Consider the following 26,292-nt stretch of genomic DNA (forward strand, 5'->3'; position numbering starts at 1 on the left):
AATAGCTGATGCTTTGGGCTAACATTGTGCTGTGGACACTGCTGGGAACTCAGTTATCTTTCTGTTGACAGACAGCTAAGTAACTTGGAGGGGACGTTGTTGAGTCAGAGCCAGATCTATGAAGTTGTAAGAGAGGGACAGTAAATAACCTGACCAGATATGAAGGTGCATACTGTCTTCTTCCCTTCTGAAGATAAAGCTGTTTCTCTTTGGTAGACTCAATTACAAGGCATAAAGCCTTATTTGCCCAAGCAAAAAAAATCAGTAATGAACACCCAGAAGACTTATGCGGTACAAAATGGAAATATTCGAATAAGAGGAAGCCAACAACATTCAGTGGCTCCTAGTTAGATGGCGAAAGTTCTGGCCACTGCTTGGATCTCATAAAAAGCAGCTCGGAGAAGATTAGTCTCCTCTTCTTCTAACACACTATTCCGTAGTTGATATTTTCTTAGTTATGTTTCTCTGTTATAGCAGGTATAGCCAAGGTCAGGAGGAAAACTGAAGCAGGAGAAAGAGAGAGATGATATGCCCAGATTGGCTGGTTAGTTGGGGAACTTTTTAGAGAAGGGGGACATCTGTCATGAAGCCAGTCTCTACTGTATTTCGACTACTTGCCCATATGCAACGTGTGAGATTGAATAAGGAAGCTTTTAGATATTGGCTACCCGGAGCATGCTGAAGTCGACTGAGAGCTATGCAGGGCACTGATCTGGCATTGTCATATTCTAGAGGAATAACAAACTTCCTAGTGATCTTACGAACTCTCTCTGGTCTAGTTAAGAGTAATGGACATAAAACCTCAACACACACATTACTTACTTTTTCTTCAGTGTTCTGGACAATTGCTTGGAAGGCTAAGACTTGGGGCTCTATCACTATAGCAAACAAGTTGGAGATGAGTTTCCATGATTCCTTGATGAGAGATTTTGGGGAGAGAGCTGAAGTTGATGCTACCAAGGATAATGGTTACCCATTCGTACTCCAGGCTACATAAAGTGCCTGTCTACCAGGATGTCAGTCACTTGGGGCTCCCCCTCATCTCGTGAAGAATTAGCTTGAAATGTGAGGCTTGGGGGGAACCTCAGGTGCCCGTCTAATTTGTGCTCACGTCCAAAGAAAAAAAATCAGCTCTGTCTAAAACTGTTCCCAACAGTTATTTCTGCAGTCTGTTCGTAAAAATCTCTGAAGGCTGTCTTGTTTACTCTCAAAAAGCTTTTTCTCATGTCTTGCCTGAATCTTATTTTGCTGCAGTTTAACTCTGTTATTTCTTGTTCTGTCTCGGGAGGACATGGGGAACAATTTCCTACATTTTTCTTTCTGGCAGCTTTTAGCTTACTTGAAATCCATTACCGCATCACTAATCAGTCTTCCTTTCTTTAAACTAAACTACCCACATCTTTCAAAATTTCCTCCTAGGTCGTATTTATTAGACCTTTGCTCGTCCTTACTGCTTTTTTCTGGACTCTTGTCTAGTTCGCTTACATCTATCTTAGATCACAGTGCCCAAAACTATCTGCTTAAGGCACTGATAATGCTGAAGAAAGTGGAAGAATTTGCATGCAGATGTATAGGTGTGTTAGATAAATGCGGTATGTAAATAACATGCAGACACCATCTGCCTGTCTACATGCACACATAAATGTTGACTTTCATCTTAGATCATAGTTTTTGCTTTTGTTTTTCTATTCTTTGTATTTTACAGAATTGCTAAACAGTTCTAGTTTATATATAAGTCTAGATGCTTGTACTCCTTGCTGATCACTTGTCAAAGTCACTGAGTCACTTTTCAAGGTGATTGTGCCGTACTGTTACGTGGCTGGCAGAGTAAAAGTGCTTAGAATAAAATGGTTTCTCTGTGGAAGCTGATCGCAGCAATACATGTGAGAAATAGCCCCTGAATGGCTGTGAAATTTTCTCCATGATGGATCTCTTAAAAAAAAAAAAAAAAATGACCAGCAAAAATCTGTTAATGATTTCTGATGCTTTCTGAAAATAACCTGTGTCCTCACATGTAAGCAAAACTTTCTGTGCTTGTAATAACTAGTGAACAGTAGTTATGGGCACCTATGAATCCTCTGGATTACTCTAGAGAATATATTAGCCCTTGGCTTTCTTCTCCTCCTTTATTCTGAGTTCTTTGATCACAGTTCAGTCTGGTCTAAAAGTTGGACATGGAAAAAAATTAGAAGAAAGAAAGGAGGAGTCAAAGCAACATGTTAATTGGCTTCCTAAGAATTTCTCTAATTCCAAAACAGCTACAAGGATGCATATTTCAGGACACTGGTATTTATGTCATCAGGTAATTACTAGCTACCTCCAGACCATCTGGTACTAGTGACATACCTGAATCTAAGCTGTGGAATCAAGCTGAGACTTGAACAAGAAACCAGATATATGTAGCTACTTCCCTGTCTTGTTGAAATTTTAGCAGAGAGAGTGGAGCCTTCAAGACCATGAACATGGCAAGGTCATGTGCAGTGCTATCTAATACACTATAACCAGTTAATCTGCTATGAGGTGCTAGAATAAGTTGATAGGTAACATGTTTTGCCTTGTCTGCAGGGTTAGTTCTGCAGCAGTGAAACATTCAGGTGTTAGTTTCTGCTGGGTAGTTGTAAAAGTCCCACTGTAAACAGGAAAACGGAGGCTACCTTTAGTGCTCTTAATATTAAGAAAGTGAATGCAAGTGTATCTGTAGACAGTGTAAAACCCAAAGCAAAGATTGTAGCATGTACATTTTTAATAAGAAAGGCAAACTGCATAGTGCACATCATACTGAACTGCTCAACAGCTTGGGATAGTGGCAAAATACTTAAAATGCGTATTGTAGGGAGCTGGCAATTTTAAAAATGCAACAGGGAGAGGAGGAAAGAAAAGATCAGTGCAACGCTTCACACCAAACTTGGTTCCAAGAAATGCGTTTCTCAGAGGAATATTTTGAGAAAGAAATTGTGATCTGGAACTGTGAAAACTGCACAGACCCCCAAGTGCCCACCATTAAATGTCAAATAGTCAAGTGCACATGCATGTAGTGGATCCTGCATTTAGCTATCTGCCAGTTTGTATTTTCATTTGTTTATCCATTTTGCAAATAAATGCAGGCTTTTGAATGTTCAAGATACTTCTTGGATAAACATGCTCTCACATATGAGTAACAGACAGGAGCTGGTAAGAGAGAAGCTGTAGAGATATTCTCAAATGGCCAGGATGTTTTGTCAGCTCAAGCTTGCTACATTATACATCTCTGAAGGCAATGATTCATTTTCCTTTTTTTGTGAATGTCATTTGATAGAAGGTAAAGAGAGAAGTGGTTTGCCAGGACTTGGCTTTTCCTCAGCGAGAGCGTGCTTCGTGCAAAAGATAAGCTTTTGCAGAAAGGCTAATGTGCTTGAGAAAAGCAGTTCCGACTCCTTTTGTTAGTTCCTCCTCAAACCGTATTTTGGCCTGCAATATTTGTCTTTACGTTTCCCTTGAAGAGTTTATGATCCTGTCAGTTTTCTTCTTTTAGCCATTACTTCAGGCTTAAAGGGCACCTTTTTCTTTTATCTAATAATTTCCATCATGCTGCTATCTAACCATGCTGGCTTCCCTTCACTCTCTTAAGCTTTATTAATAGGTGGTGGGCATTGGTCCTGTGCTTGCAAAATAATCTCCTTCAGCGGTCTTAATGAGCCTGTGGGAGCTTAGCCACCACCGCAAGCTTTGTCATGTTTACCTAGCTCTCCTAAGATGACCTGGGCATAATAGGGTGGGGGGGGTGGGGGGAAGGTTAGTATTTCCTGCTCTTACCAGGATGCTGAATCTAAGAACCAGTGAGTGGGCTGGAGGTCTGCTAAGCTTGGGGGTTTGAGATGTTTAAATTCTGTTGCTGTCCTGTTGTCTCCCATAACATCAAGTTTGCTTCAGTAATCCTAGGGAACTGTTTGCTCTTGCACATGAGAGGCCAAACCTCTCCCACCTCTTCCTGTCAAAAACAGTTACAGAAAAGTTGTAGTTGTTGTTGTATGTCGTCATATCAGAACTACATAGTTCAGCACAAATGTTCTTTCTGAAAGAGCTATACGTGAAAAGCAAGAGGTTTCAGCTATTCAGAGATGAAAAGCAATTTGTTTCTCCTCCTAGAAGACTGAAGGTGGGTGCTAGGATAAAACCATGCTGGCTACTACCCTACTCTTGTCTCCTTTTCAAATGCAGTATGAAGGTAGAAGCTGCCAAAGCATCTGGAAACTACAGAGAAGTAAATGACAAGTTTAATACCTAAAACATGTGGAAATCATCCTAGCTTTAAATAGGTTTGAAATATGGCTTCTGAATTTACACTGACATGTTGACTGAAAAATCAGCTGGAAGTTCATTGGCAGTAGCAAGCAAGAAGTGAGTGTGTTGTTGTTGTTGTTGTGTTTTTGTTGTTTTTAAGACAACTAGCTCATAATTTACAAAAGCTAAAAATAGCTTGAGCACACCGGTTATGTTCTTCAGGACAGGAAATGTTTCCAATCTGGTCCTGATTTAGAAGAAAAACTGAGTTGATGTCAAAATCCCAAAGGGGTATGAGGAGTTTAATTTTATTAATAGGTTCATTCTTGATGTTGTCGTTATCGTTGATGAGTTACAAAGGGGAAGCTGAAGTGTGGCTTAGCATGGCACAGCCAGGAGCAGCTCCCAGGAGCTGTGTGTCACCTACTTTAACTTCTTGTTCTTTCCCTGGGGTCAGCAGCTAGCATAAAGCCACGTTGCACTGAGAAGCTTCCTACCAAACAGCAAAATCACAGACAGGGCTCTTCTTCTTCTCTTTTGAACGCAGCTCTGTCGTTTCTGCACTGTTTCACCTGGCACATGTCCCTTCAGGAACAAGCTGTTGTGGCACCAGACGGGTGCTGAGCATGGCAAATTAAGCATTAGCTGTTGATTAGAACAGCTTTGGCTGGGTTACTCGCTGTTACTGCTTAAGTACTGCTTTGTGCTGTGTTGAATTCTTTAGTTCTGTCATATGTAGGTTTGGTGTGATTTGGTTTGACTTGGTGGATGTTCTGTTTTTCTGGGTGCTTTGACCAGGTCTGTGTGTCGTGTCATAAGTGATTGCACTGAAAGCCGGAGAAGGAATAAAAATGCACTTTTCAGAAGTTTACGGACTGTGTTAGCTCTTGATGAAGTGAACAGAGCAGGGTTTATTGACTTGAGTGGATTGAATCAGACAGAGGTTACTGATTAATATGAGTGAAATACATGTAAATATCTCTTGGGGAAAAAAATAGTCAGAAAAGAGGGAAACTTGCTGTTTTCAGTCACCAGTGAGACGATATTGAGGCCACTATATCTTTTTGCAGCGTTTACAAAATTGCAAGACTAATTAAGTATTTTATTTTCCAAATGTATCAGGAGAGTAAACTAATTCAAGGGTGGTTTTTTTTGATGCTAGAATGGCTTGGAACTACTAAAACAGCTGAAAGCAATGCCCATCTAGAGCTCTGAATGCGAGCATAGTGTCTCTTTGTTTTGTGCATAGATATATATATATAGTGAGATGCATAAAGGAAATAAAAAAGGTTGAGAAAAATAGGTGGAGGAATGGTATACCGGCTTGTTTTCTGAGATTAACGTTTTTATTGCAAGTTGGAAGGTGACTGAAATCCTTCCCTTTTACCCGTATCACGATATATTTTGCATGGGTTGTGTAGATTGTTCATAATTCCTGTATTAAAAACACTTAAGAGTTCTGTATTTTTATTATGATTATATTCCGTGTTCTTCTGCAGCAGATTTCAATTTGTCTGTCTAGTTTGAGGAAACGAAAATCTGTAAAAGTGAGCCGAAAAAGCTTTTCTATAGCATAAGAATGAAACAGCCTGTACCTGCAAAAGGAAAGTCTGCATGTCCCAGTGAATAGCTACTATTTCCAGCCCTGCAACATTATGCAAAAGCACATTTTTAGACTCACGAACATTTTAACTGCGTACAGAAATTATAAGTAATGTCTAAATGGATGTATCCATCCCAATCTGCAGATTATGGTAATCTTGGTGGAAAGAGGAGGACAAAACCAATGGGCAGAGTGAAGGTTGAACAGTCATAGGTACAGGATAAATACGTTCTTCACGTGGTTCTGCAGTTATCGCATAGTTATCATCCCCATTTATAGGATAGATAATGCTTGCCTAGCAATATTTATGGGTGTGATAAATGTTCAGTCACATTAATGATAACCTCATAATGGTTAATTCTCCATTTTACCAAGTCACAATGTTTTTAAAGATAAGTACATGGTACTATCACCATTTTACAAGGGACAGGTAAACAAATTCACAAAAATAGTTGCAACTGAAATCCTGAACTGAAAGTCTTAGTCACTTAGCCCTTAACAGAGGGTAAGAACCCAGCTTTGCTTCCCCCACGCTCATCTTCTGCAGATTGCCACCAGACTACATGTTCCTCTTGTTCTCACACTGTGTTATTTGATGCCACCAGTTCTACTGAATTTTCTGCAAAAAAGCAAGGGCTTCGTGAGAGAATATGGAGGGTGGTGGGGTTTTTTTTGAATCATCTCATTGGTACTTGTGTGCCCAGCAGACATCTAATCTTTCCGTGTTTAGTAACTTTAAGGAGGCTGGATATAAAATGCAGTAATAAACACAGCATGAGCTATACCTCTTCAAAACAGACTGTTAAGGGGAGAGAATTTCCTGTTAAAATGCTTTAATGTTATCTGGTGCCTAAACTTCTGTTGTCTTGTATGGCCTGTTTTCTGCTCGTGCTTGCAGTTGGTGGAAACGGTCTGTGTACCTACATGCCTGTTGCCACAGGGTGTGTGCCCTCTGCTTTTGAAGCTGCCAGAGGTCCTGGAGTTTCAGGTTTAATCACGTTGGTGTTCGTTTTCTTAGCACAGGTGCAGCAGTGAACAGCAGTGAAAGCCTCCCTCCATCCTCATCTGTCAATGACATCTCATCCATGTCCACTGATCAAACACTGGCGTCTGACACAGACAGCAGCCTGGAAGCTTCTGCGGGACCCCTCGGTTGTTGCAGGTGACTAGCCGCCTGCCTGCGAAACCCAGCGTTCTTCAGAGGATGATACAATTTAGGGGAAAAAATTAACAGGAGTTAAGAGATGAAAAGGAAGAGAAATAAAATACAAAGATTTAAATGAAACAAACAAACAAAATCTTTTCAGCCTGCTTCTCCTACAGAGTTATGTAATGCAGCTAAGCTCAAGTGTATATTTAACTTATAGTTGCTCTGCTTTGGTCTTCTTCCAATGATGCTTTATGAAGGGGGAAAAAAAAAAGGAAGAATCCTTTTCTTTCCCCTTCCTGTAAAATGTAGAATTTATGGCTGCAAAACCAGCAACCTGCAACTGTCCTTTTCACACTGGCATGACAAGGTGTGCAGTAGCCACTCGAAAATGTATGAGTGTGTATCTGCCTTCACTCTCTGTTCTGACTTCTTCTGCCTAGTGAGGCAGACAGGAATAAAATGCGTTTTTCTTAGTATACAAATAGCACGTAGACACATGCCAATAGAATTTGGGAAGTGTATGCAGCTGTGTGTCTCCAGCAGGACACACATCTGCATATGTATTCAGTGTGCACTCCATAACTAAATGGCCCATTTCAGGTGAACTGCATAAATACATATGTGATATATTAGCAGTATGTATTCTATTTGTTGGTTCAACATTAGGTTGCATATCTTACATGAGGATTTGTGGAAGTGAAAATAACCACATCAGACTGCAGTTCCCTCAGACACTTGAAGATGTAGCAACAAAATTTCTCCTGAGAGGTGTATATATTTTTTGAAATAATACCTGTTTGTACTGAAAGGAGATGCCATAGAGCTTCTCATAAAAATGTTCTTTCTTTGTGAACGTTAACACTTGTTATTCTGATTTTTAGAGCAGATATGCCAAGCTATGACCGGGTTAGAAGGAAGCACATGCATCTTTGCAAGCTACGGGGAACAAGAATGAAGGTCTTTTACGTATGTCTAAGCCCAGAAAGATTTATCTCAGTGAGCAGCTTTTCCTGTTAATATTAAGTGAGTTATCATCTTAGTTTGTAGATAGGCTTGCTATTATTAATTACATTGTCTATGTTTATGTGTTAGGGGGTATGACAAGGTTGGGGAACAGATTACGGTCAAAAGGGCATGCACAGTTTACGGGGTTTTTTTTATGTCTAGGTCATTAGTAAATCAATTGAATAAAGAGAGGAGATTTGCAGCCCACTTCCTCTCAGAGTGTTTGCTGCTGCGAGGTTGTTTTCCCTGGAAATCATTCCCTTGCAGGAATCTCCGTGACTAAGAGAACAGGCCTTCTGTAGGTGCTTTTGGCTATTCACTTGCCTATGACAAATCATCCAGTTCCCCAGAAAGTTTTATCAGCGGTGTTACATGGAAAAGATTGACCCGGTCAATAGGCCTAGTAGTCCCATATTCTAAGTAACAGCAAACAGCACCAGCTAGTGCACTGGGTCTAATCAGGTGTCTTAGGCAGTGTTGCTGAGTTCCAAAGGACTCAGTAGTGGCTGAAAATGAAATGGGTTTTTGCCAGAAAATAAGAAGTAGGGTTTCCGGTGGTAAACGACAGCAAGTTTTTTTAATCAGAGAATGCAAGACTAAACACAGCAATTCAGGACAGCTGATCATTTTTCCAGCCAGAACATCAGTTAGCATTTCACGTTGCGAGAGCGCAATTATCTGAGTTGGAAATCAACTAAGACCTGAGGCTCTCATCTCTCTTCTTACCAAAGTATGCCGTGTAAACTGAAATGAGGTAATTCACACTATTACACTGTTCCGAATGTCAGAAAGAGAAATTGTTTAGAATATGTTACTGGATAGTTTAAATACACTGCTGTTAGCTAGTCAGACTTCTACTGAAATATAACTGTTTTGTTAGGTAGCTCACGAAGCTGCCGTTCCAGAGTTAGGAGAAAAATCTGAGTGTCAAATGAGATTTTGTTCAAAGGAAGGAAAGCTAATAATGAACTTCTCCTGGCAGGTGGAATAAAAGCTAAATGGGTATAAAGTAATTTCGGAGCTGGTAGCTCTGAGCAGTCTCAGAATTGCTGTAGGAAATTTTCTTCCCCCAGGTATACTTTTGGTGGGTTTTTCTGAAAATTTTGGTGGAAAATAAAATTAGGTTGACAGTTCTCTAAAAACTCTGAGCAGTAATTGTGAAAGCAATAATTTACTACTGCAGAAAATATTTAGCAATATTTTCTCTTAAGCCATGAAACATCAAGTCATCCTTCAGTGATGTAACTCTCAGTTCAAAGCCGATCATCGTAAAAGTATTTAAAGGTAAACAGCAGTGCTTTGTGGGTATGAAGGCAATAACACTGAGGGTGACTTCTTAGCAATAATAAAAGGTATTACTTCCAGATTTAAATCATCACAGAAACACTAATAAAGTACAGATAACTGACATCCACTTTACATCTCTTAATGTGCACAGTTTGGGTGTGTTCTTTAACCAAAAAAAAAAAAAAAAAAAAAGGAGGCAAGCGTCTCAGGTGAAGTTGTATGTAAGAGGAACTGCAAAAATACGACAGAATTATAAACTGGGAATAATCACAGTGCATTGCCAGTGATGTTATGAAGATGTCTTCTAGGCAATAGCAGAGAAGCCATTTATAGTAAATGGATACTTATGGTGGAGAAAAGCTCTCCCATGTTTCATCTGTCAAAGTCAAAACAACTAACTTAGTCCCGTAGTATTACTCAGTCTTGTTTGGGTTCGTGAGTGCTGGGTGAAGAACCAACCACCATACAAGATGTCCTAGTGATTGGTGCTAAATTAACCCACAACATAGAAAATACTAAGCTATATTCTCAAAAGCACTGATTCTGCAAAGCACCAGTGCGTACAGAAACCTCTCTTTGAGATACAGGGATGCATACATAATTTTAGCTAGCAAGTGCTTTTGTCCTTTGCTTAGTAGTGATTGATCTAAGTACATGCTTAAGTGCCTTGTTGAAATGGGGCCTATAACAGTTGTTGCATCTCTTTTTTTCCTCAAATTCGTCAGTCTCCTTTTTGGGAAGCTCTGTCTGTGGGGGAGACTTGGGGCTGTCCACATTGGACACTAGAAAAAAAGCCATCAATGGAAAAAAGCAATAGTTCTTTACAGTTCAGTTCTTGCCCTTGTATGGTCCTGTCCAAACTGAAAGAGCAACCAACAAATAGGAATCGTCTCCTTTGTTTTTCTCTGGGTCAGGAAGTTGGTGCTTCCAGCCAGTACTTTACAGGAATACATACGCGATTGCAGTACAACTGCAATTAGAGATTGCAGTTACTGACATTCTGTAACTGTCTTAGGATAAAAAAAAATTCTTACAGATCCCAGAAATTAAGGCCTTCAAGCCTTTTCCTCTTTATTCCAATATTTTGTCCAGTGTGATATGACGGATGTTTTTCTTCTCTTTCTTACCAGTGCTCTTTCAAATCTACCTCTTTGTTTAAAATTACAGTAAAGAGTACTTGCATAGCAGTTTACTCCTCATTCTCTGAGGTTTGCAGTCGTAAGGTATAACTGCCACCATTGCAGAGATGTAGAAAATTGGGAACCCGGCGATTTATGACAGATCTACCAAAGGCACTATCAGTGAGGCTCTTGCCAGAAGTGCGCAGGTGCGTATCTTCCATCAGCACGAATGGGAGCTGGGCACCCTGGTACTTCTGAAAATATGCCTAAGATCCTCTCTGTATCTTAAGTGCCTGAAGACGGTAAGAAATTCTGTCCCAAGTAGCTTACTCAGTTCATGTAGACAGCCATCAGCAGAGTAAGGAAAACGGCAGAAGCATCTTGATTGTCAATGGCTGCTCAGAGCACCAGCTACAAAAAATAGCTTTGAGGAGATAGAGAGGAAGATCACGGAAAAACGTTCCTGCTTTATTTTCAGGTGAAGATAAAGTACTAGATAGTACTAGAAACGTAGGAAAATGATAGCATTGCTCTGAAAAGACCTCCCTCCTTTCTTCTTCTCATTGATAAGTTTAAAGGAGCATGAAATACCGATTTGCGTCAAGTTGACGAAAAGTTAGGCGTGTTTTCAATCCAAATTGTCTATAGTTTTTGAAGTCAGTCTGCACATATTGACATGATAGCTGGAATACTGCCTTCTGAGTTTTGACTTCATTCCATTAGAATATAACGCATTTTTAGAGAGAGGAAATATTTCTTTGACTTGGTCGCACATTGATTTATGAGAATCATACTGTTGTTAGGAATGTGCCCGTATTAGCTAGAATTCCCTGGCACAGATGCATGAAGAAGAGCTTGACTTGGAGTACAAGTATGGGTAGCTTGTCAAAGAAAGCACCAGAAAGCCTGATCAGGTACTTCCCTAATGCATTCATGTTTCTCTCCGGAAATCACCAGTTCCTGCATGATACAGGCCTCAGGAGACTACACAAACCAGGTGATGAGGTAGCTGTATCAGGCTTCTGAACTTCAAACCAAGAATAAATTCATTTGTATGGTTTTGCCTTCATATATATTGCTTTACCTTCAAGCTTTGGGCTAACGATACTGAAGAAATTAGGCTTGGTGTAGTGCCTTTAGGAAGATCACCAAAATACTGCTACTTACCGATAAGGATTGCATTTTAATGTTTATCAGTGAGCGCCAATGATATTTTTTTCTACTAACAAATTTTCTCATGAAGAGAGGCTGATAGTCAAGATCGAGACTGTTTGCCTGAGAGAGAGTCAGTTGCGGCAAATGTCCCAGTACAAAAAAATGGAAAAATATTTGGTTTTAGTATTCTAAAAATCGTTGTAAAATGTAATTGTAGTATCTTAAATCAAAATAATTTAGTAGCAAATTTTAGTTTATTTCTATTACAAGCATTGCAGTATTTCAGAGGATCAACAATGATTTCACTGTGCACTTCTATATTTTTCTCTTTATACTTTTTGAGATTTTAATTTTCGATCTGAATTCAAGCATGAAAAAATTAAAATCTCAGAAAAAAATTTTAGAGCAAAAATAACGTATTTCCCACCTAAGTCTATTAAGCGTGCTTCCAGGGAGAGCAATATGAAAGAAAACCTGCAGGGAAGAATTAGGTTTTTCTTTCAATAGCCTGGCAAAAAGTAGTCTGTGTTAGTGGTTCACTCTAAGTGTGGAGTTTATTTCTCTTTGCTTCTCTGTGTGTGTGGAAGAAAGAGAGGGAGTATATATGAATGTGGTTTTTAGATTCTTAATGTTATATTCGTATGTGATCCAAATTCTCAATGTGGATAAAGAGCGTAACTGTAACATAATCACACATCTTCAAGAATCTGATGACTGTGCTTATTTTAACTTCCACCACTTTACAAAGGACACAGATGATAACTAAACACAAGCTCAAGCTGAACTTTCTCACACACACGCATACACACAATCAGTGTGCAGTAGGTTTAAATATTCCACAAATACGCAATGTCTTAATTAGAAAGATGCTGTTTGGGGGCAGGGAGGAATGGGGAATGTGTCGTCTTCACTGATGAGCTGGAAAACAGACCTGTCCAGTGGAATTTAGTGGACTCTGTGTAACGTATTAGGAACTTGCCAATGGGGCCTGGTTGTTTTTTGTTTGCTTTTTGTTTCTTAAATTAACTATTGATTACAAGAGGTGAACTGTTTAACTTCATTTCTGTTCAGGCTCATTGACCCATGGCAAGTTTGAGTTTTAAAGAGGGTTTGATGCGACAAAAGAATGTTGAAAAACTTCAGCTGAGGCTAATGGTGCCTTTTTACCTGAGTGAAAAGCTGAAAAGCACTTATTGAAGGAAGACACAGTCAATTTGGGAAATAAATGTATCTCTACCATGCTTATCATTTCAGACAGGTAAGCCTGTCTCTTTTGCTAATTTTCACTGAACAGGGCCATTCTTGTCTTCTGGAAAGCAAGATATTTATAATGTAAATAGTTGTAATGATTTTTTTCTTCCTCTGTAACTAATACGTAATAATCCAACATGCTATTTCTGTTAGATCTTTTACAATAAGGCCACTGTATGCCTAAATATGGTTGACCTCTGACCTTTTCCCAAGTCAGTCATGTGCTGAAAAGGAGGGTGCTGGAGGTTTCAGTGTATATATGGAATCTTGTATATTTAGTAAATTGAGTAAGTGGGACTTATGGCCAGTATACATTAAAGCCACAACAGTAACAAAGCTCCAAATCTTAACTAGCAGAAACAACTGTTCACCTTGCCATGTCTGTCCTTATAATAAGACCTAAGTTGCACCTGCCTGTAGTTCTGCATGATCAGACTTCAAAGTATAACTAACAAAGTCTGTAACGTATCAGTGTTCATAAACGTAGATTAAAAAAAAAAAGAAACTCCAGACCAACATCAGAAAACCAGCAACGGCAACAGTTCAACGTTAAGAATGGAAGATGAGACACGTCCGATTTTGTTGCAGGGTTAGAGTTGAAAGGGTGAACCAGTGTCAGTCAGCATAAATGGACTGCGGTAGTGACATTTACTAAGAAACTAACCTTATTTCCATATTGCTTTGTTCCTACTCTGTTTTCCTTTGACCATCTGTTGTTCCCTGTGTGCAGTACAGGGGAGAATTTGGCCCCAGTCATCAGCATTTTATGGGTCAATGTTGCGTAAGTGATTTCTGATTGCTGTTCATTTAGCAATTGCTAAACTAAGGTGAGAAACTCATTTGCTCCTGTGCATCAAAGGGAATCGTGTCAGAGCTTCCTCATAAGGATAATTCTCACTGCTGTCCTTACTCCTGTCAGCTGACTGACTTTGCAGTGTTCCCAATAATATAGCACAGCAGAGTAAACTGTATTGATTGAGGGCTTCATTAGATGCCTGTTGTGCATCAGTACTCTCACTGGGGCTCAAAGTCATGCAGCGACAGGACACAACTGAAGTACGGTACATACTCTCTATACATGACGCCTGTATTACACCATTATGACCTTATAGTGGGAAAACCGCTGATCTTTACAGATGTGGATTTGGACTGTCTTTATTTGGGAGGAAAGTTGTAGTGAACCTCGCTTCTTATCCTGCATACCACTTAGTCCTGTTTGGAGCAGCTAAGCGGAAGTGAACGCAGTGCAAAGACCTTCTAGAGGGGCTGTGCACCGAGGTGAATTTTGTGCTGTTTGAATGTGATCTCACTGAAAAGCCTGTATATCCAGCAGGGGAGACTGACTGTTCTATAAGGGGTATTTGTGGTGTTTACTTTAAAACAAGCTTTGCTAATTAAAATAGTGTATTCTGGAATCCTGTTTGAATGGCATCAAGAGTATGAATGAAAAAAGTACACGCACACAGCTCTCCTGGCTTCTTGTTCCTTTTCCTTCAGCCCTCACTGGGGGACCACAAATAAAGCTGTGAACATTTAAAAGTTGGAAGAATTACAAAATCTAGTTAGTAGATGTTCTCTGTAGGCTTTATCTTGTCAATTGGTGTTCATTTTAAGAAGCATTTACAGTGCTAAAGGAGTGTAAAGGGATGTTACTGCCTCTGAGACTCAGACTGTTTTAAAGTAGCTTAAGAGTTTATTTTTTGCATGATTTCCTAAAAATACTGAAAAAATGACCAGTTGCCCAGGCGGAGGGAAGGGAAACTGATAAGTTTCTCACGCTCCCTTTCCCACCTCCTCCCCCATTAGAAAATCCAAATCAAACCAATTAAAAAAAAAAATCAACTGCAGTTGTTATTGGGGGCCAGATTTTTCACAAATGTGGAACATACTTCCCTTGATTTCAAGTGAAAAGGAACAAAAAGGAGAGAGGTGCCGGGGGTTGGAAAATAGTGGGCAGGGGGGTTCTCACTTCTTACACAGGCTGTCTGTGCTGACTACGAGTGAGTCAGACCATAATGTACAAGGGATGTTTTTGTGTTTGGATTCCTCACGCATAGAGAGGAAAAAAATTAAATAGCATTCTGTTAAAAAAAAACTGAAGGGGGAAGTACAGAAAAGAATTAATTTAAGTACATTGTCAAGCACTGTCAACAAATTGATTTGGTTGTTCATACTGAAATAGCATTTCAAATGTGTTGCGCAGAGCTGGCAGTCTTGCTCTGACTTGCTAAAACAAGAGACTCTTCAAGGTCCTTTTTTTCCTGGTTTTTATATGCAGAGATTGGCTAAACTGAAACATGTAATAGAACCAACCCCCTGGTGACTTGCAGTAGCAGGGGAATTTTGGGTTCGTCTTATTGCAAAATGAGAAGAATAATGGAGCTACCTGTTGGTTTTATCGGGTACCTCTTGAAACAATTGAAGTTTCTTCTTTTTTTGAGGTTTGCCCTTTTCACAGGAGTCAAAATTGTTACAAGCGTTCCTGTCATTTGCACATCATTGAATCCACATCTCCAGCTGTACCTGTGATTTGGCTTCAAATAAACCAAGAGTCCTAAACTCTAGTAAATCTGAAGTTGTACCTGAACAGGAGAGGCCTGTCTTTTATAATGCTGCTTGATATTCAGCAGAAGTACAACAGGCCAGCCTTGGAATTGTATTTCTTTAGTCAGCTTGCATTTCAACTTAAACATCACTTGTTTGGTAAGGGGCAGTACCTATTATACTCTGGTGAGCTGCAACAAATCAATGGCCTCATCTATGTCGAACCAGAGTTAAAGGAAGGAAATCAGACCATCTCTGCAAAACTCCACCTCCATTTGCTCGAGGCGAATGATTGGAATGAAGGTCAGTGAACAACCTCTAAGCCCAGTTTAAACATAGGAGAACCAGTTTTCAGGCCCCCTTTACACTATGTGTGGCTGCCAGGAGCTGCATGTTGGAGCCACTTTCTAGTATGGTGGAAGAGATACAGCTCCACTTCTCCCTTGGCACCCTTTACCAGGGATCGTTCCGTTTTGGCTTTATTTCCATGTGCGCGCTAATGCTTGGAAGCAACGTGTTTGCAGGCTCCATTCACTGCCCTGTGGCTGAGCTTCTCCTCAAATACATACAGATAAAGATCAAAATAATCTTAGTTTTCAGCATGCTCTCCCAAACCCCCTGTTAACTGCGCAGCTTGGAGCCTGAATTGCTAAGCTAATGTGTCTCCAAGAAAATGTGATTATGGGTAGAGCATAGGGAGTCTGGGAGGAAGTTTAGCTGGTTAAATTAATACTAATTTCCTAATGTGTCTGTCATTTTAAAATGGACTGCTGGGAAGGAGTAAGTGGTGTTTGTCTCCTGATGCCTCTGTATAATGCCCTATGCGTATTCCAGGAGGACTTCTAAATGGAACGGTAATTAGGCTGGTGGAGAAAATAGGTCTCTTTCTGAATATGACTATTAATGGACAGACTGAGGCTTTTGTTAAATAACTCTCATAGGGAGTGGCTGACTGCTACTGTTGGGAATATTTCCAACTTTCTAGCACCGTGAGTCTGAAACTAACAATGGAGGCATTTAGTCTTTCTTTAGACTAAATTTTGAAACGTGCAGAATTCTTCCCACCTCTGCTTCGTGTCTAACATTGGAGGAGAAGGAGGATTATCTTTGATTTTGTACTAACTCCTGAGTCACAAACAAGAAAAAAGTAGCAGCTGCAAGCAAATACCCCTTCCGTTTTCCAAAACATCCAATGCTTTAATGTGTGACTGAGATGGAGCGCTATACAATGTCTCACCCCTGCTGTTAACCCAACGTAGGTAAAGCCCTGTCTGATGTTACGAGTTTAAGCCAAGGTAGTCAGTCGTTAAGAAACTGTGTGCAGATGCTATGAATATGTCCTTAAACCTCGATCTTTCGTCACCCAATGTGCAGAAAGAGCAACTCTGGAGTTCTGTTTTTGTGTTGGGGTAGCGTATTTAGGTCCACCCTCTGTTGGATGTGTCCTCGCCATCCTCTAGGTGATATTCCTGCTCATGGAACACAACCTACCAGTTTAGTTCAGTTACATCTTCTTAGACTGCGACAGCAAAGGACAGGAAAGGATTTGTTTTGAATCTTGTCAGCAGGGTACCAGATCACAGCTAGAAAAAACGCTTGCCTTTTTTTTCCTTCCTCTTTTATAAATAACGACCCTAAATACTCTAATAGCAAAAGCGAATGTCCTGATTTGGAGGTATTTTACCGTAGGATTCTGCTTAAGCGTACCCACTCCCAACTTGCTTTTCCAAGAGCAGTCAACCTTTCAGGAATGGATTTGTAAGTGTAGGTGTTCGCAGGGGAACAAAGAGATTCTCTATTACTTTATGCCAGCCTCAATCCAGAACTAACAAGGTTTCAACGCAGATAAATTCAGAGTGTGCACAACAGCCCTCTCCACTAAAACTGGAATTGTCATATGGCTCAGCGCATAACTGAGTGGACTGAGAGAAGAAACTGTTTTTAAAGACAGCGAACATTATGAGAATCAGGAATCAGACGTCATGTCTGAATACTACTGAACTTCAGAGATTTAAGTAGCCAGAGCATTGTCCCAGTTCTTTTTCACAAGCGTAATGCTGTGTAACAGATAAGGAAGCACAGTACTAAGCACTGCTTCCAGGGCATGCGTCCTTTGAGATTTTTAGTGACGATCTGCCATGTCATTCATATTATGCTTCTCTACACAAAGGAAAATAGTCAGCTTTGGTGGTATGCAGACCTCACATCATCTTTTTTTCACCAAAAAGGAGGAAAGTAGCATCTCTTTGAACAGCACTGCAACACTTGCACCATCCTACTGACTGCAGGTGGGTCAGTGGGAGACTATTGGCCAGGTTTCAGCACAGTTGGCTTTTGTCTTTCTGACCCCTTTAGTCACTGACACAAATGAAATAACAATGCAAGTGGAGATGGCAATAAAATTAATCATCTATGTTAAGACAATTCACTTGTCAGCACCGATGGCATGATTTCTGAAACATGCAGAATAAATTTTAATTCCTCTTCTTGGCCGTACTTGCCTAGCGTTAGCAAAATGTCAGAACAACCAAGTTGTCTGCCAGTTCTGCCATTGGAGTTTTAAGCAGTTAGCACAGAGACTAATCTAAGCGCTCACAGTGTTCACACTCAAATTCATTGGCACCATTTTATAACACTGAATCTGGAGGGATTGTAATTCCACATCAAATTTGCATTGTGTTGCAGCCGGTTCACCCGAGCAGCCTGTAACTGGAAAAAAAAAAAATCAGAGCGTGCAGTGCAAGCACTTTTTTAAAGCCGATGGAGGAGGGTGGCAGCCATGTTTGTTCCTGCTTCTGCTTTGTGTTAGAACAGATTCCTCCTCTCAGGTGACTGGCACACGCATCTTACTCCTCTGAATGTGGTGTTGCAGAGCTGCGTAGGCAGAGCTGCTCTCTTTAGCAAGGAAGAGCCGTGATACAGGCGAAGAGTGCCACCTAAAGGCAGAAGTGTGCTGAAGAGCAAAATTCAGTGTACCGTTCAGCCTGTAAGTTACTCGCTTGTTGCGTTTCTCCTCCAGCCAGAGTGACTCTGGACAGTTCATCGTGTACCTGATTGCCTGAAGTATTTTTTGACGAAAGCATAATTCTACATTTTAACGAAGTCTTCGTTATTTTTTTGTTTTCCAATCAAGTTTATATAGAGGATGACAACAAAGATTGTCAAATGAGTGGTATTGAGCGAGACGTTATCACGGCACTCAGTCAGTTGGGTATGTGGGTAGATGTGACCACCATCAGTTGACCACCATCAGTCTCTTCAGGACTATCTGGAGTCTTGGAAATAAAAAGCCACAAAAAATTTAGCAAATAATGTTTTATGAATTTCCAACTGTCTGCTCTGCGTCCAAGATGGAATTACATGATGAAAACTTCTTGCTAAGCAGCCTGCAAAGGTATGTTCAAATGGAAATGCTATGTAAGCGTTTCTCTTCCTTTTAGGTAGCTCAGCAGTTAGACAGCAGTAAAATTGGATTACACGACCGTGCAGGGAAATTGTTTTATTTTCTCCACAAATCTGTCCTCTAATTGTTTTCTTTCTTTTTTTTATATCCACATTAATGGAAAGGCATTCTCTGATACCATACCTTAAATATGCCTTCCTCCAATTTCTGGTAGTATACAAGCAAGACAGAGCTTTCTGACTTACCGCAGGACCTTCTGGAATCTCTGCAGAACCTTCTTTTGCTTAAATTGCCACACTTAACACAAAGCACTTTCCAGACAGGAATGTGTTACCAGTCCCTGTTGCCTGTTCTCTGTGGGTTCCTCTTCAGCGGGTTCTACCCTGGCAGTATACGGGCTCTCTCAGGCTGTGCTTCGTGAGGCAGTATAGATAAACTGGAAGCTTTGGGGAAAGAATAAGTGCAGTTACCTGTAACGGTAACGGTTTCCTAAAGAAAGATTGCCATGTGATCTGAATCTATCATTGAGTCCATGTTTCCTGTGGTGTGGGCTTTAGAGACTGACCAATTTTACATCCAATGTAGTGTATAAGGTAGTAATATCTGCCTTGTAATCCAGGATAACCCAATAAACGCTGGCTATTCCTAGTACTGCTAAACCATAGAGAGATCAACCTTTCCTCCGTCAACAACTTCTTGCAGCAGCAGATAAAGTCAAGAGTGGCAGGCTCCAGTTCAAAGAGATTGAGGCAGAGATCTCTACTGTGAGTATTATTGATTTAAGCTAACCTTTCCTCTAGATCTGTGCAATTGAAGCTGATGCTCCCATGCATACCAAAATTATAACATTCCAAAAAACATTGATCTTGCAGGGTGATGCCATTCGCCTCTTTGGTTTAAAGCTTTAGTGCATGTATTTATTAGGGGCTACTCTTGTCAGCTCAGTAAATGATCAACGGAGTTCTCTTTTGAAGATGATAGCATTCGATAATTATCACAGCTCTCATTTCACCATGTCAGAGAACCTGCTAAAAATTATGATTACATCCAAATTCCTGCCACATTGCCGGTAAGAAGTGTATTATAAATAAAGGGGAAAAAAATCTTTCTGCATCAAGATTGTGTATTTGCTGTGAGGAACTAATATTTTTCCACTTCGGAGTGAAGTGCATGCAAGGAATGAAGGTTTTCTTTGATTTGATGGTGTAGGGTTCAACAGTTCATATGCAGAGAACAGCTGCGTAACATAGTAAGTGCACACAAAAGCATGCATTTTTTTCGCAAGTCAGAGCAATAACAACTTCCTATATCCAGAAATAGCAGTCAGCTGAAAAATTGTAATTAATTCATCAAGCTAAATGGAAAATATTTCCTAACCAAATTTTTTGTAGAACAGAATCAAATAAGTCCTTTCTCAAGCAATAAGTTTGTACAATGTGTTTCTTCAGGTATGAATTACTTTCTAGTTTCCGTGTGGCTTAACCAAGTAGGATGCAGCTTTTTTTTTTCTGTTCTTTACTAGAACTGTGTACATTCTCAAATACAAATAATGTCATTGTTCACAGTGTATTAATTACACTGACAGCTTTTTAAACTGCCATTTGTAGAAAGTGCAAAAATAAGTTACAAAGTGGTAAAGCAGTAGTCTCATCGGGGTCAGTTTTGTTGTTACGAATATACAGCTTTGAAAGTGGGTGCAGCATACTCATGGTTTTGGACTACTGTGATGTTTGTGATAAATATGTGTCTTAGTAAGTCACATCACAATGTTGAGTATGTTCATAAGGCTTGTGTAGAAAGTAAATAACATTGTACGTAGGCAGCAGTTGCTATAAATTAGTGTGGTCTTTTCAGGAAGTATGGTAGGAAACATTCTAGCACAAATGCTTGCCTTTTTTTTTTTTTTTTTAACAACACAGTGCTGAAATATGGCCATAGACTTGCCTCCAGGTCACTGCAATGCAGAGGATATTTTATGTTCTTTTGCTTTTATTCCTTTTATGTTCTGAGGAGTACAGTTTTCTCAGTAAGTAGTAGCAAAGCAATCTGCCGTAGTTGCTTTTTGGCATTTACTGAAGTTTTTATGTGAGAATAGGTTGGGTGTTTCAGGGTTTTTTATGTTGAATGAAAATAAAAGTTGGTTGTTAAGAATGTGGGACAACAGTTTCAGCCAAGCTGTCCGATTAACCAAGTCTAATGAACCGATACCCTACTAGACTACTGAGCAGCTAATTGAAACAGCTCTGACATGAGCATTTTGGTTGCTGATGCTGCGTTCAGCTTTTTGAACTGAGGAATGAACGTCCGGCAGCCGTGCTGGTTACAGTCATCACTCTTTTAGAAACTACCAAGTTTAATGAGCACGGTAGAACAAAGCAATACCTGCTAATTGGGAACAGTCTTGCTGTAGGCAAATGGTTGTAAATAATACCAAATTAGAACTTCGCCTTCAGCCCAGGTCTGAAGTCAGGTTCGATACCATGGGTGCTGTTGGAGCGTCAGGCTTTTGTGACCTTGTGTAAGAATATTATCCCCAATACACACACATGCATGTGTGCGCACATGTGCGCGCGTGCGCGCACACACACACACACACACACACACACACACACATACAGTTCAGTACAGGGAAGAAAGGAGAACCGGGGATGCCCAACACATCCAGCCACACATGAATACAGGTGTGTGGGTTTTGCACTGCAGAGAAGCAGTGGCCTCCCCATCATTTTTTTCCGTAGGAGGAGGACTTCTCAGTTTCTGCACAGTGTCTTGGGAGCAATTACTCTTTTGGGGACTGTGGCCTTTGGTGTCAAATAGTTCAGCTTGTAGTTTTTCCTTCAGTTGGCATTTGCTGTTTTGCCTGAGGTTCAGTAGTGTGAACTGGCACGTTCATTGTCACACAGACTAAGAACTAGTCTTTGGCCTGCCTGTGGGAGGCCTTTTCTAACTAACTGATATGGCTTTGACCTACTGCTCCAGAAAGTGTCAAACTTAAAGAACTGAGGCAGGTATCTCCTGAGGCTGGAAGGAAGATGATGATTCTTCAACTGAACAGGATTTAAAATAGCAATTAGAAGAACAAACATGAGGCTGATAAAAGTACACTCCCCGTTCAGCCCCCTCCCTTCACATCCTTCATACACTGGAATCTAGTCATTCCCATTCCGGACGAAAATTCTGTAGGAGCAGAGTTTACTAGTCTGATTGATGTGTTACATCGGTCTCCTCCTCATCTCAGGCCTGGATGCTACAGTGGAGTAGAGTTAATGGCTAAATAAGAAAGTGAAACTGCTGTACTCCTTGCAGTCATTCCTGCACTGCAGAACCCATGCACACATTCCCCTTTACTAACAACACTAATATAGGTCCAATGCTGTACCCCTTGTTCAGCCAAAAACTCCTTCTTCACTTTCCAAGAGGAGATTTGGCTGAATAAGGTGGTCAGAATCGAGGTCAAACTTTATACAGATGGAGATGGAGAAAGAACCTGTTTAACTGCTGAGATTAAATGCAATTCTTTTTATGTAAAATAACTAAATAAATAGAAACTCAACTGAAGGGTTTTTTGCTTGTTTTTCTTTTGTACTGATTGTGACTGATTTTGTTCTGGTGTGAGAAGGAGGTAAATGCACAGTTCCTCTACAGCAGTGCGGTGTAAGAGTCTGACAGGCCCCTTCCCCTTCTCTGCTCCCAGCCCCTGAACTTCAGCCACTACCGGACATTTTGGAAAAGTATAATCATTTCAGGAAATGACTTACCCGTGTCTCTTGTCCTGAACTAATTATATTTTTTTAGAAGGAAAAAACAGACAGTCCAGATTTAGAATTCCTCTGTATGAATAAATACTCTATGTATGTGATTGAAAATAAAAATCAGTCTGAAATCAGAATTGTAGTGTGGACTGCTTCATACGCTTTCACCTCTTGAGCCCTCCCTTTGCAGGAGTAGTAGTATTATTATCAAATACAGTGCAGTCGTGTCTAAGGCTTGTCCCACAAGGAGAATGACAAAAAAGAAATTTTACCTTACCATTTAGAGCTGCTGGATGTATTTAGTTTCTGTACTGTGGAAGCACTCTTGGGGGAGGGGGGGGTAGTAGCATGTGACATGATATATTATTTTCAGCCACCTCTGACAAAAGAATTAAAGAATGAATAATCTACTGATCTAGAACACATTTTACTGTCAGTTGTTTTTTTCTTTTAGAGAAACCTCATCCAATATTTTGGTATTCAAGAACAGTATTAAAAATTTAGCTATACTTATCTTAATGCTTTGATTACAACTGTTTCTCTAACAGTTCAAATCCATTTACTACCACAGCCCTGAAGTACTGTGAAGTTTTAACACCATCAGGGTATTTCTTCCAAAAGATAAAAATTAAATCGAGTTTTATGGACTGAAGTCCATAACTCATTGGATGTTGACAGTAGATTTTTATAAAATTATTTACACTTTTTTTTTTAGTCGTGGGCAAATCCGTTGGCACAAAGAGCACAGCCACACAGTGTCCTATTGTTTTAATAACTAACATTGCATGTATTTTGTCAGGCTCTCAGGATGTCCAGTCCATCCCATCCGTGCGTTTCCTTGCTGGCTTTAGCGAGAGCACCCAGGTTTCCCCAGGCTGCAGAAGCAAATGAGATGCAGGTATGGCCGGAGTTACTTTATTGTCCTCTCCAAGGTAACAGTGATCAGCACAAAGCTGTGGAAGATAACCTAGACAGCCCTGATCACGTGGTTTGCTTCCCCTTATAGTCCCTTCTTCTCCCATCTCCTCCTCCCCAGTTCTGCCTCTGCCACCCTCATCTCCTCCCAAATAAGCAGTTTAGCATTGTTTGACCTTTTTCCATTGGCACTGATTTTGGTGACTTGATACCCTCATTGGCGTTTATCATATGGTTGCCCTGCTGATTTCTGCCTTGGTCATCAATTCTGTTACAGCAGTACCCGTTCTGTTATCCACAGCGTGCTCCTGTTTCTCACGTTGCTATGTGGTTAGTGCAGCCATGCATCCAAGTTGGCCATCTGCGTAAACACTGCTGTCTGTCTTTTGTTACCTGTAGCGCCCTGGGGTTCCCCACTTAGAAGCGCTGTCTGTAATTTGTAAATCAGGATTAGCCATCTGCAGGCATACCTTAAACATGTTGCAAAAGTAGTTTCCTATGTTAAAAACAGAATAAAACCTGACATTTCCTTCTGAGTTACTGGGAAAATACCCAAAGCTGAGTAACTACTGAGGTAGTTTTTGTGTTAAAGCTGTTTGCCTACCCAAAAGGATCTGATACTTGGATTGTACTTAGAGCATGAAGGTTTCTGGTATATGTAACACAGCCCTTTAGCAAGAAGGCATGGGAAAGCAATGACGTAGAACGTAAGGATTTCTTATGGAAAGATCGTTACAGTTCAAAACTTGAAAAACTAAAATAAGGCTTGCTATATACCACATTACCTGAAAAAAAAAAGGAACCTGAGTTCTGACAGATCTAGTCTTGAATCCGGTCAACACAGTAAAATGTAACTGAGTGCGCTGAGGTCCTTGTTTGGCAGAAGCAGCAGGCTCTGAAGCAGTCAATATGAATGTTGGTTAGTGACTGGACAGGAGGCTGTGGTACAGCCGAGAGTGGCTTGAGGTCTCGGAGCAGCAGGAGTAACCGGTGGGAGGCAAATATTAGTAAGAAGAGGAAACCAACAAAATTGCACAAATGGGATGCAGATATAGCTGGAGTTGCTTTATTGTCCTCTCCGAGGTGCAGGTATATGTTGAAGAACCAGTGAGAGGGAGAGATCCACTAGTTCAAAATTTGTCCACTGCCCTTCCCATGATAATTCACTTCTGGCAAACGTTCAGAGATACTCCTGAAGGCACATTTTGCTCATCATAACCAAAGTTACCCAGGCTAACTAAATCATTAGGGATTTGAGGCCTAAAATTGGTGTGGAATATTAAGTACTCTGCAGATTTTTTTCTCTGTTTACCGCAGGAACAGAGGTCTGCATTAAGACTACCTAGCAATCTATAATTTCTTGAATAAAACCCATATCCAATTGCAAAGCACTTTTAATGTGATTTTCTAAATGCCTTTATGTTGATCCTTGTGTTCTGTTCACCCCACAGTTTGAATGATGTTACTGGACACTATTCCCTTGAATTGAAAAAAAAAAAAGAATAATTTCTTATACATCCTGCAAGTATTTTATTTTTAATTCTTTGAGATAAAACTTTGGATAGTGATGAGATTATCCTTAGGTTAGATGAGGGTATGTTTCCAATTTTTCCAATATAAGCCTCAAAAAAGTATAAAATATTTCCTAAATTGAATGCCTTTTATGCTATTAGCATGCAAAGTGTTTGAAAGTATTTTACCAGTAATGCCACAAAAAAGGAGGAGTGAATCAATACTGCAAGAATCCTCTTACAAATGATCACTGGACCGGGACTGAGGTTCACTTTCTAAAACTGTCAGTTCAGTTCTAAACTTGTTAACCAAAGGGAATTGATCCCTTACTTCTCCAGGATGTTGCAACAGAAAATAATTGATGTTTGTATAGCAGTCAGCTTCCACAGAGAGGAATTGCATGGATGTAGAACAATGATTGTGAGGGCTAAGGGTTAACTTTGATATGGCCATTGATTCGTGAAGGAAGAATTGAGAGAGAGTAAAACATAGGGATAACTTTAAACAGATAGCTGAGATTACCAGAGCTGCCTACAGGCTTTTGACATACAATCCCCATTAAAGAGATGGAAAGAGGATTCAGCTGTTCATTTTCAGCTTGTTTTATTGGGAGGTATTTGACAAAGTCCCCCAGCAGTCTTGAAAATCCTGAGATCAAGAACAAATCATGTTAATATGTAAGCAGAAAGACATTCACAGGAACTCCCTGATGTCTTTCAGTAAGAGGCGCAGTGACATTGAAGACTGGTCTCCTCTTATAGTTAAGTAGTGCAGGAATAATCATATAATAATCTGATATAACAATCTGATACTAGAAATCTTGGCTCAGAAAGATTTGTCATTTAAGTTGCTGCATTAGTTGATTCATGAATAGCAATAGGATTACACAAACCTTGAATTATTATTGAGATAATACAGATATGTTGCTGTGATACTTTTCTTAACTATTTCTTTTGGCTCATCTCTCTTCCACGTATGGCTGTTAACTCTTTCCCAACGTTGATGAGGTCTTAGCCATGCTTCTATGAGGATTGAAAGTGGTGTTTTAGGGGGAAATGAATAGACCTACATGAGCTGAATTGTGTTTTATACTCTCGTTAATTTATATTTTTCTAAGGTAAAAAATGCAGTGTACCTGCAGCAGCTTAATTTGACAGGGTCTTTAAGAAGTGTGAGGAAAAGATTCACAGGATTGGTTGGATTTAGAACAATCTAAATTTAAATAAGATGGAAAGAGGTGAGAGTGATGACCAGCTGATGTCATCAACTGCATGGCGCATAACCTCTGTAGGAGTTTCCTCTAAAAAGATTACAAATCAGTTCCTAGAGTATGA

General features: G+C 40.1%; 1 protein-coding gene across 7 annotated transcripts in view; it reads left to right on the forward strand.

Annotated features, from left to right (window-relative positions):
* MAPK10 (mitogen-activated protein kinase 10) overlaps nt 1–9,476 on the forward strand; it is a 187,861-nt gene extending 178,385 nt beyond the window's left edge. For 4 of the 7 annotated variants that reach the window (XM_068941439.1, XM_068941435.1, XM_068941438.1 and 1 more), the window contains exon 14: nt 6,882–9,476. In XM_068941439.1, coding sequence (XP_068797540.1) covers nt 6,882–6,898 — 17 coding nt within the window. In that variant the 3' untranslated portion in view covers nt 6,899–9,476. The remainder of the gene's footprint in view (nt 1–6,881) is intronic. The other 3 variants (XM_068941432.1, XM_068941433.1, XM_068941434.1) reach the window with 3 other exon arrangements.
* The last annotated feature ends 16,816 nt before the right edge of the window (nt 9,477–26,292 follow it).

This window comes from Struthio camelus, chromosome 4, assembly GCF_040807025.1.
Source record: "Struthio camelus isolate bStrCam1 chromosome 4, bStrCam1.hap1, whole genome shotgun sequence".
NCBI lineage: Eukaryota > Metazoa > Chordata > Aves > Struthioniformes > Struthionidae > Struthio > Struthio camelus.